This window comes from Pholis gunnellus, assembly GCF_910591455.1.
Source record: "Pholis gunnellus genome assembly, chromosome: 12".
Lineage (NCBI taxonomy): Eukaryota > Metazoa > Chordata > Actinopteri > Perciformes > Pholidae > Pholis > Pholis gunnellus.
The window spans coordinates 23,801,033-23,820,386 of record NC_136539.1 but is presented as its reverse complement, the minus strand read 5'-3'; the positions used below and the strand labels follow the sequence as shown (position 1 = coordinate 23,820,386).

At 43.0% G+C, this 19,354-nt stretch overlaps 1 protein-coding gene across 1 annotated transcript in view; it reads left to right on the top strand.

Annotated features, from left to right (window-relative positions):
- The first annotated feature begins 9,601 nt into the window (after nt 1-9,601).
- The window catches only part of pdia5 (protein disulfide isomerase family A, member 5), a 43,622-nt gene continuing 33,869 nt past the window's right edge, over nt 9,602-19,354 (top strand). Inside the window, exons 1-2 of the mRNA XM_079170629.1 lie at nt 9,602-9,682; nt 18,965-19,091. Of these exons, the coding sequence (XP_079026755.1) occupies nt 9,617-9,682; nt 18,965-19,091 (193 nt within the window). The 5' untranslated portion in view covers nt 9,602-9,616. The remainder of the gene's footprint in view (nt 9,683-18,964; nt 19,092-19,354) is intronic.

Here is a 19,354-nt window from a genome sequence, read left to right as displayed (position 1 = left end):
GGGGGCTTGTGGGTAAAAAAACGGCGAGAGCAGCTGCCTGCTATCGCTAACTGCTGATTTCCCAGCTATATTACTGAATATATAGGAAGCACACACACACACACACACACGTGCATATGCAAAGTGACAAACAGCAGACTGCTGACCGGCCCGGATGCATGTGCTCTCTAATGAGCCGGTTATACGAGCTATCGGAGGCACTTCATCAAAGTCTGACACGGGAAAGAAACCAATGCTATCAAACTTTAGGTAAACACGTCAGGGACTCGATCTGCTGCAGCGAACAGTCAGACGACAAACTGCATCACGACAGCCGCTCACATAATCCCAAACTCAACAGAAGAAAAAGAATTGTTATAATAATCATTATTTCTTCCTGCCAGTGTGTAAAATAAATAGCAGTGTGTCCTAATCCGAGCCTTGTTTGGAGGGTTTACTGCAAAGCTATGACTTCACAGAGCTCAGGCTGCAGACAGCAGGTCAGCGCTCACCCTGTGACTCCATGAGGAGGAGATAGAACCATTTCAGAGGAGCAGCGGGACGAAATGAGCCTGATGTCTTCAGGCGCTGCTCAACGGGGCAAAGACCTGAGACCCAGAGAGAGCCGACGGACTGATGAAGGCGCCGAACAACAGTTCACACGTCTTCCTTTGGAACAGGATCAGATCTCATGTTTACGGTGTTTATGATGTGATGGAACAAGGAACACCTTTAAAACACCACACGTATGTCGCCCTCAACATTTATTTGCGTTTTGTGCAATGAACATTTGAACCGGCATTGATGGATTACTCACCTGGGCTCAGATCCAGGGCCCAGAGCGTCAGGGGGCCCTGTCACTCAAAGAGACGCGTACCAACCAGAAAGAGACTCGAAACGACCAAAAGAGACACACAACAACTAGAACAAGGGCAAGACAACCAAAACGACACAAAAGCACTCCAAAGAGACAGAAAACAACTACAAAGAAGGTCAAAGAAACGACCAAGAAAAGACACAAAATGACCACAGAGTGACAAGAAAATATAAAAATGACCAAATAAAAACCACCGAGCAACTACAAAGACTCACAGTTCCTCACAAAGGAACCGAAAGAGACAGAAAACGACTACAAAGACTCAAAATAACTGTAATATAGAACAATGAGACGATGAAAGCAGCGGGAGGTCGTGACTGTTGAGCAGTGGCGGGCCGTGGATTTTATACCTGGGCCTTCAGTGCTGTTCTCCACTTCTAATAACATCATTATGACGTCACAGCTACGGGGGTTATTATTTGTTTCGTGTAAAAGCCGCATATTCACATAACACTGCAACATTTGACAAATGAAATAAAATGTGCAGATACATGAATACGAGCATGACGGGACGTTGCTTCATTAACGGACAATATAGTCCAAATCAATGTAACACAATGACAAACTCACAAGAGCAGTCGCATATATTCATATGACAACAAAGCAACAAATCAATCCAGCAGACCTGCAGCGGATCCACGCATTCCACCACACGAGCACGAGCCATTCAAATACTATTCATAAAAACGCCACGATAGACAAATGAACAGTAGAGGTAAACAAACGAAGTTCACTTACCAAATGCTGTCTATGCTGACAAAGAGTTTAATCCCAGTACATCAGTTCCAGTAAGAAGTCCAACCGGATCCGCCGCCGGTCGGTTGTCCGTGGTCCGCCGCTGTTCGGTCGTCGTCGTTCGTTCGGTTGTCTTCCGCTGCCGGTCGCTTGTCCGTCTTCCGCGGCCGGTCGGTGGTCCGTTTTCCGCCGCAGTTCGGTGGTCGTCTTCGACCGTGTTCTGTGGTCGTCTTCGGCCGTGGACCGGCGAAGGGCGGGCCGCGGTTGTGAGTTGTAGATCCACTCGAGTCTCTCCAAAAGTACCGACGCTCAGTTAAAATGAAACACATTCACAGCCATAACATGTGCAACGCTTCTGACGCTGCATACAAATCATTTTCCTGGCTGGTCAGGGCTGCTAGCTGTGGGGTCGTTTCTTACTATGTCCAGTTTGTTCAGAAATGTCCTTCTTGAGAAAAGCGTTCTCAGTAACTCCGCCACTAAATCCGTTTCTCCTCCTTCCGCCATTTCATATTAAAAAAACAAAGCTAGGTAAAATGTCTTTCAAATATTTCCACTTGAACTCTGTCTGCTACAAAGCTCTGCTAGCAATCATGTTTCGCGGGCACATAGTCACGTGCCCGCCCACTGACCAATCACAGCACACTCTGCACCTTGCTGGCAGAGAGGCATCTGGACTCTGAGCTGACGTAACTAGGCCTGCAAACTGCTCTGGTGGGGCCATGAATCCCAAACTAAAGATCTGATTGGTTGAATCAACAATATCGTCCCCATTCAATTTAAACGGCACATGGCAGCACTGGGTGAGTCTGCAGGCTGGGGCCTCTCTTCTACCTAGAGACACAGAGGTGAAATCTGATTGGATAAAAGCTCTACTTAAAACAAGCTGCACTGGAAGCAGAGCAACTGAGGAGCACAGTAGCTGTGCAATGAGAAAATAAGATAATGGGAAAAATATTTTTATAAATTATAATACATATAAGAAAAAATATTAAATTATAAAATAGCTATAACTTTGTGATTCTGTTTAGGCCAGCAGAGAAGGCTTTGCAGGCCCTGACGGCCCGCCACTGCTGTTGAGTCCACGTCTTCACAGAGACCTGGATCCATGGTGGTCCAGGATCAGGCTGCAGGACAGAGAGCAGGACTCTGGGGGACCAGAGGAGGAGGACTCTGTGTTTCCATCACGCTGCTTGGTGCTCAGACAGTCAGAGGTGATGCACAATGTTTTCATCATGATGAGTTTTTATTCATCATCTGACCAGAGAATTGATTCTGTTCATTATGATGAACTCCAAACATGCACGACTGCTTTTCATTTGTTTCTCATGTGTCCCCGTGTTGCATAGATGATCTGATCTAAACAGTGAAATGAAATGCTTTGCTCTGGTAATAACGTCTCTCAGGTGTCTCTGAGTCTAAACTCTGCAGACCTGTAACATGAGAGAGGACTGAGGGTCCGGCTCTCAGAGCCGGTGGGTCAGAGTGGAGCTGAAGCACAATGTTCCCACCGCCGCCTCCACAATGGGCTCAATACCACATCTCACAACCCCAGTGCTTGAATAAGCTCCCTTCCCTAAAGCTTCTAGGGGTTTCAGCCATGCGTCCAGAGCATCAATGGGAATAGTGCCCCCCCCTCACACACAATGGCCAAATCAACTGTGGGAGCTCCCTCTCCTCCTCCTGCGCCCCTTTTTATTCTCGTCCCGCTCAGACCTCTCCTGATGGAGGAGGGGACGTTACAGAGAAAGAGGGGCGCATGCCTTCACGTCCGCTTCGCACGCACACAAAAGAGGAAAAATCTAATTGCTCAGACATGCACGCATGCGCACACCAACGTATGAGCGCATGCTTACACACACACACACACACACACACACTCACACTCCTCGTCTACGCGGGACGACAATGAGAACGTGTGAGACGCTGAATAGTTTGATGGACAAACACCTTGAAATGACCAACAGAGGAGCTCCTCAGGTGTGATGATGTGCAGGAACACTGAACCAGGCTGCAACACGTTGTTCTCTCACTATTTATTCATCGTTTTTTAATTAATTGGTTAATCTTTAAAATCTCAGAAAATTGTCCGTCACAAGTTTCCAGAGACATTTTCCTCCAAACATTTTAAATTAACAGGAAAACAAGCTGCAAATCTTCACGTTCAAGAGGCTGGAAACATCATACAGGACGTCGATGATTCAACCATAAATCCATTCAAGGTTGCAATTATTGATTATTTACAATGTCAATGAAGCTGTTGTTTATTTTCTCAATTAGAGGATAAATAAAATCCCAATAAGACGAGGAAAGAAACCAGAAAGTATTCACATTGAAGAAGCTGGAATAATAGTTTGTGATTAATTGAATAGTTGCAGCTCTAAACCGCTTCATTTAAAACATGTTAAGAACCAGATTAAGAACCATGAAGTGTTCCTCTGCTTGTCCTGTTCATCTCTAGTCAGCCTGTTTGTAAAGGTACAGGAGAAGACAGGAAGTGAGGGGGGGGGCAAACACAGGTGATAACGGTCCGGACACAAATTGAGAGCGCTGGGTCGCATCAAGCATTAATTATCGAGGCTGCAGACGGAGAGCAGAGAGACGCTGCAGCCGCGTCGGATTTCACAGACGAGCAGGTTGAGTGTTGAGGCGGAGAGAGAGGCCAGGTTACAGACACACAGACGAAGGCCACGCCGACAACACTCTGCATCACAAACAATGAGATCCTGGGGGGGGCGGACCCAGACAGACATGGTGGAATTATTCATTTCCACCCACTGGCTCAGACTGTCAAACCTGCTCCGTCCTGAACAAAAGACCGGACTCTGAGTCGAAGGCGTATTCTCATCAAGACTGAAGCAAAGTGCATCTGTCTGTGTTTCTGCAGAAGTCGAGCAGCGGAGGAATGATTTCATTTCAAATAAATACGAGGTGTGCTGAGGCGCGTGACCTCAATCAGGCTTTCGGAGAGGGTGGCTGTGAAATGGCAGCATTTATGTCGGCACACTGGGGGACGGCATCGTCACATTCAGGTGGCAGAGCTTTGTGTTCTGGGTATAAAGACCCCGGTGGATGTTGAGGATGCCAACACAAGTCACACTGTGACTCCAAATGTGCCATTTTATTTACATAACAGACAGCGACATGGCTGGTCTGAATATATATATATATATATATATATATAGACACTTTAAGGAAGCGTCTCTCTCCACTCTCCTTGAAACATCTCGTCAGAAACGCAGCATGTTTTCTGCTCTCAAAGATAATGAGACGCAAAATAACTACAAAATAGATCAAAACCACCAGAAAAAGACACAAAACGATTACAAAGAGACACACGACGACTGCAAAGAGACACACGACTGCAAAGAGACACACGACGACTGCAAAGAGACACACAACTGCAAAAATACACACAACGACTGCAAAAATGGCAGAACAACCAAAAGGGACACAAAATGACCAGAGAGACACAGGATGTCCACAGAGAAAGGTTGAGAAGCATCTCCGCTCTCGTTGAAACATCTTGAGAAAAATGCGGAATATTTTTTGCTCACAAAATAACTATAAAAAAGAAAAAGACACTGAATTACCAGAGAGACACACAACAACTACACAGAGACACAAAAGGACTACAAATACAAGGTCTAGAAGCATCTCTGCTCTCCTGAAACATGTTTCCTGCTCTCTCTCTGCATGAGGACATCTTTGTTTCCCTCCTCAGCGTGTCCTGACCTAATTACCATGTGAATCCTGCTCAAGAAAAGGCCACTTTACACTTTAAAGGTCTGAAAATCTTCTCCGCTTCACGTTCTCATGCCGAGCTCAGGGTTGCAGAGCCTTTTAGAGGCATCCTTCCTGTTTTCTTAAAAGCGTGGAAATGCTTCTTTGGCGATGGCCGCTCTCGAGCAGGACTCAAGAAACAGAGCACGAGGTTTTGGTGAACAGCGTTCTGGTTCATGTGAGCGGCGACAGAAGCCCTGCAGAGCTTGTTTGACGTGCTTGAGAAGCTGAATGACAGACTAACGGCAGAAATGTGGCACTGTAGAAGTCCTCACTTTGACAAAGCAGTCCGTCAACACTCCTTCAAACCTGTAGCTCTATGGAGCTGAAGGGTAACTGATGAAGGGTCTGTTATCTCTTCAGACACACATCAACATATTGAACACTGAGTGTCGTTTTCTTTAGATTCTCTGAGAGAGGATATCAGATGGAGCAGAGATCGAGTTCTCCAGACATTAAACTTTCATGTCTCAGATGATGCCCGACAACAGAGCCCCTCCACACAGCACAGTTTAAATATGCATCATTCAAATGTTGATGAAGAAGCCGCCGGCTCGTCTGCTCCACGTCGACCACATTAGTTAATGAAAATGAATCATTGATGTCAACGCCGGAGATCTCTAATCAAAAAAACACTTTCACACACGGAAACCACACAAGGACACCAAGGAGAGACGGGGAAAGGGAAGGTGGTTCAAGAGGAGGGGGGGGGGGGGCAGATCTCTTTTATCCCCCCCCAGGACCTGTCAAGAGCCCTCATAAGTTCATCAAAGATGAAAACCCTGTTTTCCATTTGAAAGGACTAAAAGTAAAACAGCTCTTCAAATCACAAAAGCGTTAATCATCCACAAGACAAGCATGATGACACATGTGGGGGATATATGAATATCAGTGAAAAGATGGAGAGATATGAGACTTCCAACGTGTTGATGAATAAGCTAAATGAAAGTTGTGCCAAAAAGCTGTTTTGAATTCCAGACGTGGAGGATCAGAGGTTGTTTAGATATGAAACAGGATTCTGTGATATGAATGTGAGAGATTATTAGTCTGCAGCAGGAACAATACAGCAGAGTGATGATATCATGTGAATCACTTATTGTTGGGCAGAGATGTGCATGTTTTAAAGAGAAGCAAAGTGGTTTAAAAAAAGAAACCTCTCATGTCATCATCTCCCAAAACTCCAAGCATTGAGAGCCTCTGAGTGTTAATGAATCATGAAGCGTCCTCATTGATGCTGCTGAAGAGACACGGGGCTCAGTAAAAATGTGACAAACTGAAGCTCTTTAGAAAGCTCCTAAAGGCCACAGAGCGTAAAACAGCTGTGACATGAAAACGGTGCTTTTGGATGAATTCATGTGATATTTGAAGCCTTGGAAAAGGACTAAACGTCTCTGAGAGCTGTCTGCAGATACACGCTTGTTAAGAAAGGTGCTCGACATGTAATCACCTGAAGCACATTCAAATAAATCATACAAATAACCACAAAGGCAATAACCCATTAAGGCAGCGCGTCCCCGGGTTTCATGTGTCACAGCTCGGCTGAGTGCTGCACCTTCTGCTCCGCTGGTTGTCCGACATGATGCAGCAAACTTCACCTGGCAAGGTGTTCACACGGCCGCTCAACACTGCCCTCTGTCGCTCTGCGGCTCCAACAAAGCCTTCTGTGGAATGAAACACTATAACGTTCTATTTTACACGCTGCGTTTCTTTGTTCCACAGCAAGAAGCTCTCTGCTCCAAACTAAGAAAACACATCTGACTGAAGCAACGCGTCCATATGACTCATGAATAGTGACTGTCTGAGCGGTTTCATGCACAATCACTATCACGAACGTGTTTCTGGGATTTGGAACGAAAGAAACTGGGAACGTGCGCAAAAAGGCTGCGCGTAAAAGCCAATGTGCTGATTGGAAATTGATAAGCAATGAGGTCATTATGGGCAGTCTTAAGTCAGACGACAAAAACATCACAAGCAAAGTTAAGGAAAGGACAAGAGGTTCATTTTTACAGCACATGTGTTCGGATTAAATCACGTCACCACTTGGAAAACAGACAATTTGTGCAAAAAAACAACTGCAAGAGAGACGCACAACTCTTTCCCTGGAGATGAAATCCCTGAAGCTCCCCCTGCATGTTATTCTCAAAGTGCACATCTCTCGCTACAGGGCAGCGCATGCAGCGCAAAGTAAGTTTGAGAGCGCGCTAATGTGGCAGCAACAGCAGCTCCTGCAGCCCCACAAACGCTCCTCTGATCCTGGGATGAAACGTGAGCGGAAAGTAAAGCTGGCTGGCTCGGGGGGCATAAAGGAGCCGCTCACAAGCCCCGAATAACACCCGCTATCAGCGGACACATCAGCTCGGCGCACACGGTCAAAGTGGGCAAAAAGCGCAGAAAAGTGTTTAACATGTAAAACATTTCAAACATAAACCACATTGCACAAATGATCCAGATAAAAACCAGAGCCCACAGCGGGGCAGAGCAGACAATCCATTACTGGTTTTAATTCGAAGCAGGTTTCTGAAGCTGAAGGAGGCTGCTGCTCTCCTCCATCCATCTCCATCAGATCTACAGCGGGACACAAGCTGGACGCTCGTGCACAACACACCTTATACAATAAAAAAGTGCTTTTCTACCAGTCATCCCACAAAGAAAAGAAAGACAGAAAGTGATTCTCCTTCTTTTTTTTTTACCTTTCAAGATGTTTGTATTCCGCAAGTTGATGACAAAGCCGCAGATACGAGGAGAGAATGAGACTCAGAGACCGAGCAGAGACGGGTTCTAGTGCCGCTGTGTGCGTCTCTCTCTCCGGCGACCTGCAGCCGACTACTGCGCTCTCTCTCTCTCTCTCGCGCTCTCTCTCTCTCCTTGAGCGTTGGACGATACCACCGGGTTGAGGGGTGGGGTGGTGTGTGGAGGGGGTAAGTAAGCAACTATGGGGCCGATTGCAAAGCGCAATATCGTAGTGCTCATGGACACCCCCCGGAGAGAGCTGGAAGAGTGTCGCAACAGCGCGAGTGGATTCACAGCGTGGACCCTGAGAGAGACAGAGAGGCTGCTGGGAAAGAAAAGAAAAAGGTTGCCCCCCCCACCCCGCGTGTTGTTTTGTCTGGGTCTCAGGAGTATACCTGCTGTGGGTCCGCGTGCGTGCGCGGGTTACCTGGCGATACAAAGGTGATACAAAGGTGTTTCCTCTGATGTTCAATCAGACATCAGAGGAAACATGGAGGTGATGGTGTCTGGACCGAATCTATTCTATTCTCTATTCTACTCTACTATATTCTACTCTATTCTATTCTACTCTATTCTACCCTATTGTATCCTATTCTATTATTTTCTATTCTATTCTACCCTATTGTATCCTATTCTATTATTTTCTATTCTATTCTAGTCTAGTCTATTCAGATCAGATCTGAGGAAAATAAACCAAACTCTATTCATAAATGTGCATTTGTTCTGTTTTATTTCTTTATTTTCATATTGTTGAATTAAACCTGAAACTGAAATGAACTGAATGATGAAGTTAATTAAAGTGAGTGATCCACGTTTATTCTAATATATTCTGATTAAACACAGTAGAGTATAAACTACATTATGAGCTACATCACAACAAGGAAAACAAACTCCATTAATACAAACATTAATTTATGTTGAACACCATCTTTAAACATTGTGACGAGAAAACAAACCTCATTCTTATTTATACCATTTTATTTATTAATGTTTTATTAATTTATAAACCTCAGTATATACAGTAGACCTAGTAGCCTACAACTAAACCTATGATCTGAAAAAATAAGGTTAACTTCAGTAAATGATCCACATCTATTCTATTCTATTAAATATAAATAAACAGTATAAATCAAACTCCATTCAAAAGAAAACAAACCCAAAACTGTTTATTATAAACAAGAAATAAGGATAACTAAATGATCTACTTCTATTCTATTCTATATTTAGGCTACTTCTGGACATGTATATATATATATATATATATATATATATATATGTATAGGCCTATATATATATACTGTATACATATATGTATATATATATACTGTGTATATGCAACAACACGCAGACTACTGCTCCTTACACTCACTGCTAATCCAAAATAACAGGTGAAACGACAAAATATCCCTCAACAACTACATTTCCCATGGAGCCTTGCGCCGTGCCTGGAGAATCCGTGGGGAGAAAAAAAACCTCGACTGCGCCTGCGTATCCAGACGTGGCAACGGCATCATGGCCTCTTGGAACCGCCACGGGAGTCGGATGAGGGAGGCGAAAATGTTGGTGTTGGTGTTGCTGGTGAGTTCAAAACGAAAAACGTCCATTAACCGGCCGGTTAACCGGGAGCCGGGGTAGGTTTCTGTAACGGGTCTCTCTAGCGTGTGGACACCGGAAGTCTGTGTGTGCGTCCCGGTTAGGAATACAAGAGAGATATAAAAAGAAAAAAAACCTCAACCGTTTACCGCGTCTCCTGCTGGTCTGTGCGCGTGCAGGAGGTAAAGTTGACAGCCGTTAACTTACCGTTGGTGCTCAGATTTAACTACCGTAATGACACGGGTGGTTTTCGCGGTTGTTGTGACGCAGCTAAAAAAATCACTGTGTTCTTATATAGTTACCGGATGTAACGGCTCGGTGTTTTTTTCTGTTCAAACGGCCGCCTGTTTGTGTGTGCACGCGTGTGCGTGTGCGTGTGAGCCTTAACTAACACGGTAACATTTGAACCTGTGACTCAGTGTTTGTAAAGGGAGTTGATAACTTAGAGACTCTCTGGTTCTCTTACCTGTAGCTACTGGATGTATCTGGATGTCACACCTGGAACATCTGTGTGGGACACTAGTGTGTGTGTGTGTGTGTGTGTGTGTGTGTGTGTGTGTGTGTGTGTGTGTATATATATAATATATATATAATATATAGAATCGGGTAGTCACTAGATTAGATTAGAATCTGGATCCTTCACTTAAATCAACCTTATTTCTTCAGTTCATTTAGCAGGTTTAGTTTTAGGCTAACACATCATTTTGTAGTTTGGACTTTTCTTAGTTTACTTGTTCACTAACATCCTGCTTCTGGGATCCTGGTTACGTTATTGGATACCAAATGCACTCAACCGTTGAGCCAATATGGTCGATTATTGCTGTTTGACATATCTTCAGACACCAACTGCATTGAAAAGGTCCGTCCTGAGGTATTCATTAGATTCTTACTGAGGGAAAGATGGTAAAATCCCCCAAAACTACTCTATCTCTATAAAACTAATGTCATATATATATTGTTTGTAGATTTTAAAAACCTCTGTCCCAAAAGATGTCTACGGTAAATATTCTTAACTTCATTATGCAGCTATTTCTGGAGCTTTCAACCATATCCACCAGCCTTCTTCCACAGTGTTTCAAGTTCACGTGAAGTGCTTTACAAAGTGATGAGGATACGTTTTAAGTTATGACATGCACTCAGTTTATTAAGGTTCACAGTCTAATGCATTGCGTCCTACCTCCATGTAGCTACGTGTCCCTAATAAAGTGGACACTGCGAATAAAAGGAGACCATTTTCTGCTTTGCTTCTGCAAACAAGGGTGTAGTTTGGGTGTGTGTGTACACTTCACTCTGTGATAATTAGAACAGTGACACTATTTGGTGTTTTGGAACTGTGCCACGACTCACTGGCTATGACATGAAGGTGTGACTATGACTTATTAAAAAGCTTATTCGCTGCTTTAATCTAGCAGTTTTTATATCTAAAACCCATGTTCAGTGTAGGAAATATTACGTTGACAAGATAACATAATCTTAAAGTAATAATATTAGGATTTTCTGTTCGATAAACGTCTTTTAAAGCTACCAAGATAAACTTGTATTTAGTGTTGATTCTGGCGGCCCCTGTGGAGGAAAGTGGTAGTGTTTCTGAGCACCAGAGTCCCTTTAGACCTCATTTTACTGCAACCAAAGAAACTACGTTGACTAACACTCACACAGTTCAACAATTTATCCATTAGTGGATTTAATCCACAGATCTGTAAAAGTGAATTTCACTAAAGCACCATTTTAAATCTTGTGTTTACCAGCGACATGAATTCTGTCATTCAGCATGAAAACTGCATTAAAAATACGACTCATCGACTTAAGAAATCTTCTGCATTTATATAATAGAAGTGGAATACTTTACCGTTCAAATACCCTGACGTTAAAGTTTGTATTCATCCTCACAGTTAAATACGTCTAAATGATTTCACTGAAATCTGTCAAACTCTAACTTTTATTTTGATCCCCTAAAACACGACCACGTGAACTTGCCCAGCACATTAGTATTAGTGCTGGGCAAGTTAACGCGTTATTATCGCGTTACCGCATTAATTAATTAATGCCGACAATTATTTTATCGCGCGTTAACGCAGTTTTTTTTATTATTAAGCGGACATTTTTAACACAAGAACCAGCCATACCCAAAATAGCAACAAATTAATGATTCATTTAAATAATTTTTTTAGAGTTTTTAAAGTGTTTAGTTTGTAATATGTATAATAATCATATCATTTAGTTATCACTACTGAGAATTTAACAAACATAAAAACATGACGTAGATAGGTTTGCAGTTTTCAAGATGTATATTTAAATTCATCTCTTACACACATGAAGATAAAGTTGTGAACACCGGCTGAATATCTATGATCAGAATCATAACTGTTATAACTGCAACTGTGTAAAGAGAATACTGCTGTTAAAAAGAACCTGATGTGTTTAAAGTCAGATGTTATTGCACTTTTGTTCATATAGTTTTAAGTGCGCAATACACTACTTTTGAATTCATTATTGAATTTTGTGCCTAACAATGCGATTAATCGGAAAAAAATCAGATTTTTCAATTAAAAATTTTAATCGTTGCCCATTACTTGTGTGTGTGTGTGTGTGTGTGTGTGTGTGTGTGTGTGTGTGTGTGTGTGTGTGTGTGTGTGTGTGTGTGTGTGTGTGTGTGTGTGTGTGTGTGTGTGTACTGTAAAGTGTATTGAGATGAAGCCACTGCAGCTCTCTGTTAGATTGCAGATGTCTGGGTGGTAGAGAGGTAGAGGTCTGCCTGTCAAAACTATTTAATCCAAACTTCACACACACACACACACACACACACACACAATCAACTATTCATCACTGGCCCATGGCTGGTTCACTCAGAATGTTATCTCCCTGTATTTTCAGGGCAGAAGAATAATCAATATGTGTGACACGGTGGCATTTTGTCTGCAGATTCACAGAATACACAGCAGCCATTATTGATCTATTCCCACCTAAACAGATTTTACTCCCTGATCTCTGTTTATCTCAAAGATATGGTCTTGTTACATTTTTTTCCTTATTGATACACAGACAGGTGAAACGATGAATGTAGATATTCTAGTGATAATGTTTTTTATCTAAATAATCAACCAACTCGTTTATTGTTTAGTTTCTATAACGTCAGACAATAGCAGAAATGTCCATCACAGTTCCCTCGAGGAGCCAACGGTGATGTCTGACCAACCAACAGTCAAACAACCCAAAGATGATCTATTTAACACAACAGTCAAACAACCCAAAGATGATCTATTTAATACAACAGTCAAACAACCCAAAGATGATCTATTTAATACAACAGTCAAACAACCCAAAGATGATCTATTTAATACAACAGTCAAACAACCCAAAGATGATCTATTTAATACAACAGTCAAACAACCCAAAGATGATCTATTTAATACAATATAGAACAGAAATAGCAGATCATTCTCAAAGTTTGAGAAGTTGGGATGAGTAAATGTTTGGTATTTTTTGCTTAAATGATAAATCAACCATCACAATTATTGACAATTCATCTTTTCTGCTCTAGTGATGAAAGTAGCCTAGCTTAGCTTTACAAAATGTCAATGTAGTATAACTGGAACATTTCACAAGAAATGTTGACAGTGTGGCTTCTACTAGCCGAAGACGTTGCAATATATATACTCGCCAATGTTAGCGGTAGTGTCATTGAGGCTCGATTGAGATATCGCTTCTCTCTTTTCTGCATTTTAGATTCATACTCTTGAATTGAATCTTGTATTTGAACAAAGAAACAGAGTTGACAGCGCATGCGTCACTGTTTACCTTGCTGATTGGGGCAAATTACATACAGTATCTTTGGAAATGACGGGAGCTATCGCTCCCATGGAGTCCAATGGAGCAGTTGGTTGGAGTTCATGTCGCTCTGCGGCTCTTTGAGCCAAATGTGTAAGTCCGTTGGATTCCACAGACGCTTGACTGCGACCAGCACATTTCCAATCTTTTTGACCAAAAATGGTGTATAAAGAGTAAAGATTGTGGGACCTGGAGCAATTTGTTTGGAAACGTTTGGAAAGAATATTTTCATGCTCTGCTCCACTCTGACCGTGATGTCATCGCTCTAGAGCTGAACATTCCGTGCAATACACACCCATTATAAAATCTGAAACCGACCCAAAATGTTCCCGAAACCTAAACTTCATGAAAACTGTGCTAGCTATCAAAATGTCCATTTGGCTCAATAAGGTGCATCGTTTTGTCTACGTTTTAAACTTTGAATCATTCTACGTTAAAGTATGGCTAGTCAATGTGGGCCCAAAGAAATGTTTGCAACGTTGTTTGGGATTTTCAGGAAAGCCGCTGGGCGAATCTCTGAGAAAAGTCATAGCACACCATTCCTGATCAGGCCGCACGTTTTGATGTATTTTGACGCATGTGTTGGCAACGCTGCGGGATGAGAATCGCGGTGAAAGAAGAACGGCCTTTACGGCCTTTGTGCCACACACACACACTATTTCCTTATTTGAATTGTGTGTTTTTATGAAGAAAGAAACCCACTATAAATTATTAAAACATTAAGAACGTTTGATGGTTTACTAAAATGATTTTTTGGACAGTTGCAAAAAAACCCAAATAGTCTGGATCCTCGGATCTGTATCTGAACATATGAATCATCAGTGATCAATAATTAGTATTGGCGGCAAAAACAAAAGCGTGATCAGAGATCTGAAAGTTATATTTGCTCTTTTTTTACCCTGTGCTGATCCGATCTGTGAGTTTAATGAGACAATTATGATTCAAACCGATATCTGATTAAAAATGTTAACACGCCTTCTCTCGGTTCTTTTTCACACGTTTTGGTCGGTACCATTTAAAACAACGTTGTGAGTCTCCTCCACAGCAGCAGCTTGTGTCTCATGTTAGCGCTCCTCTCCTCTCCTCTCCTCTCTGCTAATGGATTGCTCCTCTGAGAGCTAAGACGCCTCTATATCAGAGCCCCGTGCGCGCGCACACACACACACACACACACACACGCCTGACTCCATCATTAGGCCGACAAAACTCCAAGTGCTTGACAAACACTGGTGTGATTTCTGCTGATTCAGCACTGCCCATAGACCGGTATGTTTTTTTTTAAAGCATGTGTCACCAGGTGGGGCCGGTCACCGGCTGCCTAGTGAGCGCCACTTTCTTATTTAGTTGTCAGCGACGTGACTGGACTTCCCTTCATGACGGTGTGTAGCGCACTAATGGATCTTGAGTTTGTCCCGCTCTTAAGTCACCTCATTTATCACGAGGTCCTGGTGTGATTGATGGTGAAAGAAGTTCCAGGTATGGATTTTGTTCGTGCCAGCTGATACTTCATTTGTTGTCTCACTGCGAACGCTGAGCGCTTTAGTGGCGTTTGAACAGAGCGCTGGTTCTGATCTAATCAGACCTTCATGAAAATGACAATGTTCGCTTCTTGTTTACGGCTGCAGAGAGATTGAAAGATGACGTTTAAAAGCTGTTGATGGTGCTGTTTGGTGTCATATCATTACATGTGGTGAACTAATAGAGACACTACCGTTTCTCTCTTTTTGTAGAATATTTCTTTCTGTTTCTAATTTTGCGATTGTTGACCTCGTTGCAGAATGACAATGGATGAAGAACAATAATGATTGCTCAGCGATTCACAGCTCTAGTAGTCTAAACTTTGTTTTTAAGGATGTACCGAAAAATGTGTGATCGGCTGATCACTAGAAAATGCTTTCTAGTCACCGATCACGGCGAGGAGGTGGGGGGGGGGGGGGGGGGTGTAACATCTATGGTTACCTTCTCTACACGAGGCTCAGAGCAACGAGTGCACCGCTTCCTCGTCGTTATTCCTGAAGAGATCAGAGGAGCTCTGTTTGTTTCCTTGAATCCATAGAAACTGACCTTCATTACCATCACTGCACAGACTGGATCCAGAATATTCAGTCTTTTGTTACTGAACCCATTTGGTGCAGGTGTGATGAACCACAAGAGCTTTAAGTGGAGCCCAGTGAAGCTGCAACCTATAAGAAACACCAATATGAGCTTTTAATATATATATAGTTGTAAAAATGTACTTATAGGATCCTCCAATGTCATAACTTTTACACTCGTTTACATTTTAAACTTGGGACTAAGAATAGAAATACAAAAACAAAAGATTTATTGTGCAGAAATGGGTTCAGAGTTGTGAATCCTGTCGTCTCCTGAAGAGTGTGGACGTCTCAGAGAAGGCCTGTGGTGAAATTGCTTGTGAGCTGAAGTATTGAGAGATAACCAGCCGAGTGTTTTGATCAAGACTGCTGTGATCTGATAAAGTCTTGCTCTGTAGCTGAGTTCATCATCACATTTATCGTCTCAGAGATAATTCACAGAGTGAGAAAATAAATGGGATTCTCATCATTTAAATGTAGTTACTTCCAACCTTCATGTCGCTCTCTAACACAACACAGCTCTCTAATAGTTCAGCTGAATGAGCACAGTCGTGTTATTTGTTTGTATTGTTGGTTTGTCACTGAAAGACGTCACACAATTCAAAATCACTTTGTATCACAGCTACATGTAGTGTTGGCTTGGTAACCGCATTAATGACGTCTACGAGCACCAGATATTCAGTTTATGAGCCCTTAATCTGAAAAAGACAATATTCCTACTAATCCTTTTACATGGCTAGTGAGGATTCATATTCCATTAAATATAGAACGTATTTATATATTGTGTATATACAGTATATATTCCAGAATGAGGTGGTGTGATGTAACTGCGTATTGAAACAAACACGACATGATTTGGTTGATATTGGATCCATGTTTCAGCTGCAGCTCATCACTTTTCCCGTATTGTTAGAATATTGAACCACATTTATATTTCCTCCTCCTCCATCAGCGTCACGTCTTCCATAGGCAACATGTAAACACTGCATAGCTGTTCACATTTAGGCTCGTCGTTGTGTTTACCAGAAGGACCGTTGACTGAGAGAGGAAGAGCGTTGTGGTGTTTGTATCTCAGTAATCCTTCCAGGTCGGCCATCGGGCGTCACGTTTCCTGTCTCACTTCGATATATCAGACATTCCTGCCATCTCTTCCTGAATCCTATCTCCTCGATGTAATGACCACTAAATGGCCACCTATCAGCCCCCAAACCGACACTGACGCAGCTCGTGTTCATCTTGTCGTCGCTCATCAAACTCTGATTTTATGTGACAAAATCAACATGAATCATACTTAAAAACATACTCTTTAATTTCTCAAATATGTACTTTACTATATACATAACTGGGCACTTTAGTTGTCCATCCATCCATCCTCCTCTAAGCCCTTTGGCTGCTCTATGCTAATTCAGAGATTTACTGATGTGCAGAGCATCGTGCTCCCGTCAGACTCTCCTCAGAAGAGCAGCCCGGTTTGGAATTAAAATTAGGAAATGAGGCTGACAGGTGCTTGTTTTCATTCCAGGTGATATCCGTCATCGGGCAGGATCCGCTGAGTGTCTAATTTAGTTCTCCGTAAGCAGAAAGGAAGAGCTTTTTAATGAATGGTGACTGCACGGAGACGATTACAATGCACGGAATTAACTTCACTTTGCCTCGAAGTGTGGTTAGTCTTCTGAACTTGATTAAAGTGTAGCTCTCTCAATATGGGCTTTGTTTCAGGCTTCGTTTACTCTCGCCGTCATGAGGCGCATGCGCCAGAATATTACGTAATCACGGCATTTTGTAACAAAAGACGATAAACATGTCTGTGGATTTTACTTCGATGCTTTAGAAACAGGAGGTGTTAAAAATCTACATTTAAGTAAATATTTCGCAGCTAAATCAAACGGTTTACAGGATGTTCAACCTTTGTTTCTTTATAACACATTTAATTCTTGACTTGTTTCTTTACAGGGTTTGTATAACGGTAGTAAAGTAGTTTATGAATATGAGTTTACAGATAATGGATGCTTTCCAGCTCAGAGTAAATACCACCTTTAAAACTGTTACAGGTAATTCAGGACAGCAGCTCTGTGATTCAGAGTGCTGTGAGACTGTAGCTCTGCCTCTCTGCATCAAACTCATTTCAATTCTATCAAACTGATTCATTTCTCACGTAGCTTGTGACATTTTAATTTCATAACAAGTCTTTAAGTCCAAACCCTGGCAGTGCCCCCCGAAGCTTTATTACAACCAACAGAATGAACTTGTCTGGTGGAATAAAACAGCACACTGACTGAATTATTAACAGAAATGCAGCTCAGACTGTAAAGCTTTACCTGAAGGTGGCGCTATATTTAACTTCATCGTGTAAATAAGAACAGGTTAAAGTCTGGGGAGCATGAATATGCAATTTCATTGTAATCTGCATGTTAGATTTTCATTTTTTCAGGTCAGAGGGTCACCAAATATATTATGGGTCATCCTGTCTATGACTATTCCAGATAGCTACAAATCTGGACAGTAGTATATTTGTATTACCTAAACTAGCAGCACACTCCATCCATCCATTCATACATACCGTCTATCTGAGCCCGGGTCGTGGATCAGGACTCTTAGCAGGTTATTCCAGACGTTCCTCTCCCCAACGACGTTTTACAGATCCTCCTGGGGAACCAAGATATATAATCCCTCCAGCGAGTTCTGATCAGATGTGGAACCACCTTAGCTGGTCCCTTTCGACGTGAAGAATCTAAGGTCCTTACTATCTCAGAGTCCGGGCTCAGACTCTGTACGAAGGAAACTCATTTCAGCCGCTTGTATCGCGATCTCATTCTTTCAGTTAATACCCAAAGCTGAAGGTCTGGACCTATAGCTGGAGGGTCTGGACCCATAGCTGGAGGGTCTGGACCTATAGCTGGAGGGTCTGGACCTATAGCTGGAGGGTCTGCACCAATAGCTGGAGGGTCTGCACCAATAGCTGAAGGGTCTGGACCCATAGCTGAAGGTCTGGACCTATAGCTGAAGGTCTGGACCAATAGCTGAAGGGTCTGGACCTACAGCTGAAGGGTCTGGACCCACAGCTGAAGGGTCTGGACCTATAGCTGGAGGGTCTGGACCCATAGCTGGAGGGTCTGGACCTATAGCTGGAGGGTCTGGACCTATAGCTGGAGGGTCTGCACCAATAGCTGGAGGGTCTGCACCAATAGCTGAAGGGTCTGGACCCATAGCTGAAGGGTCTGGACCTACAGCTGAAGGGTCTGGACCCACAGCTGAAGGGTCTGGACCCATAGCTGGAGGGTCTGGACCCACAGCTGGAGGGTCACATGAATGATTTGGTAACGTGTGTGTGTGTGTGTCTCACCAGGTGTGGCTGCTGCCGGTGCTGGAGGCGGTGAAGGTGTCTCCCCTCATAGAGAAGGTCACCGACCACAAAGACTTCAAGAAGCTGCTCAGGACGAGAACCAACGTTCTGGTGGTCTACACCAACACAGGTCAGAGACGACTTGATCGATTTTAAGGGCCTGATATCAAGAACAGAAACGTGTGTCTAGTTGTGGGTTAAACGTGCCGTCAGTGACGTCTCATTGCTAGAGCGTCTGTTGTTTGTGTTAAAGGACGAGGACATCGATCCTGGAGGACGTCGTAGTAATCATGCTCGTTAACACTGTGACTCTCTAACAGCTCGTCACTGGAGACGTCGTTGTGTAGAGCTGGAAAACCAATTAACGTCATTTAATATCTAATCTCTCAGATA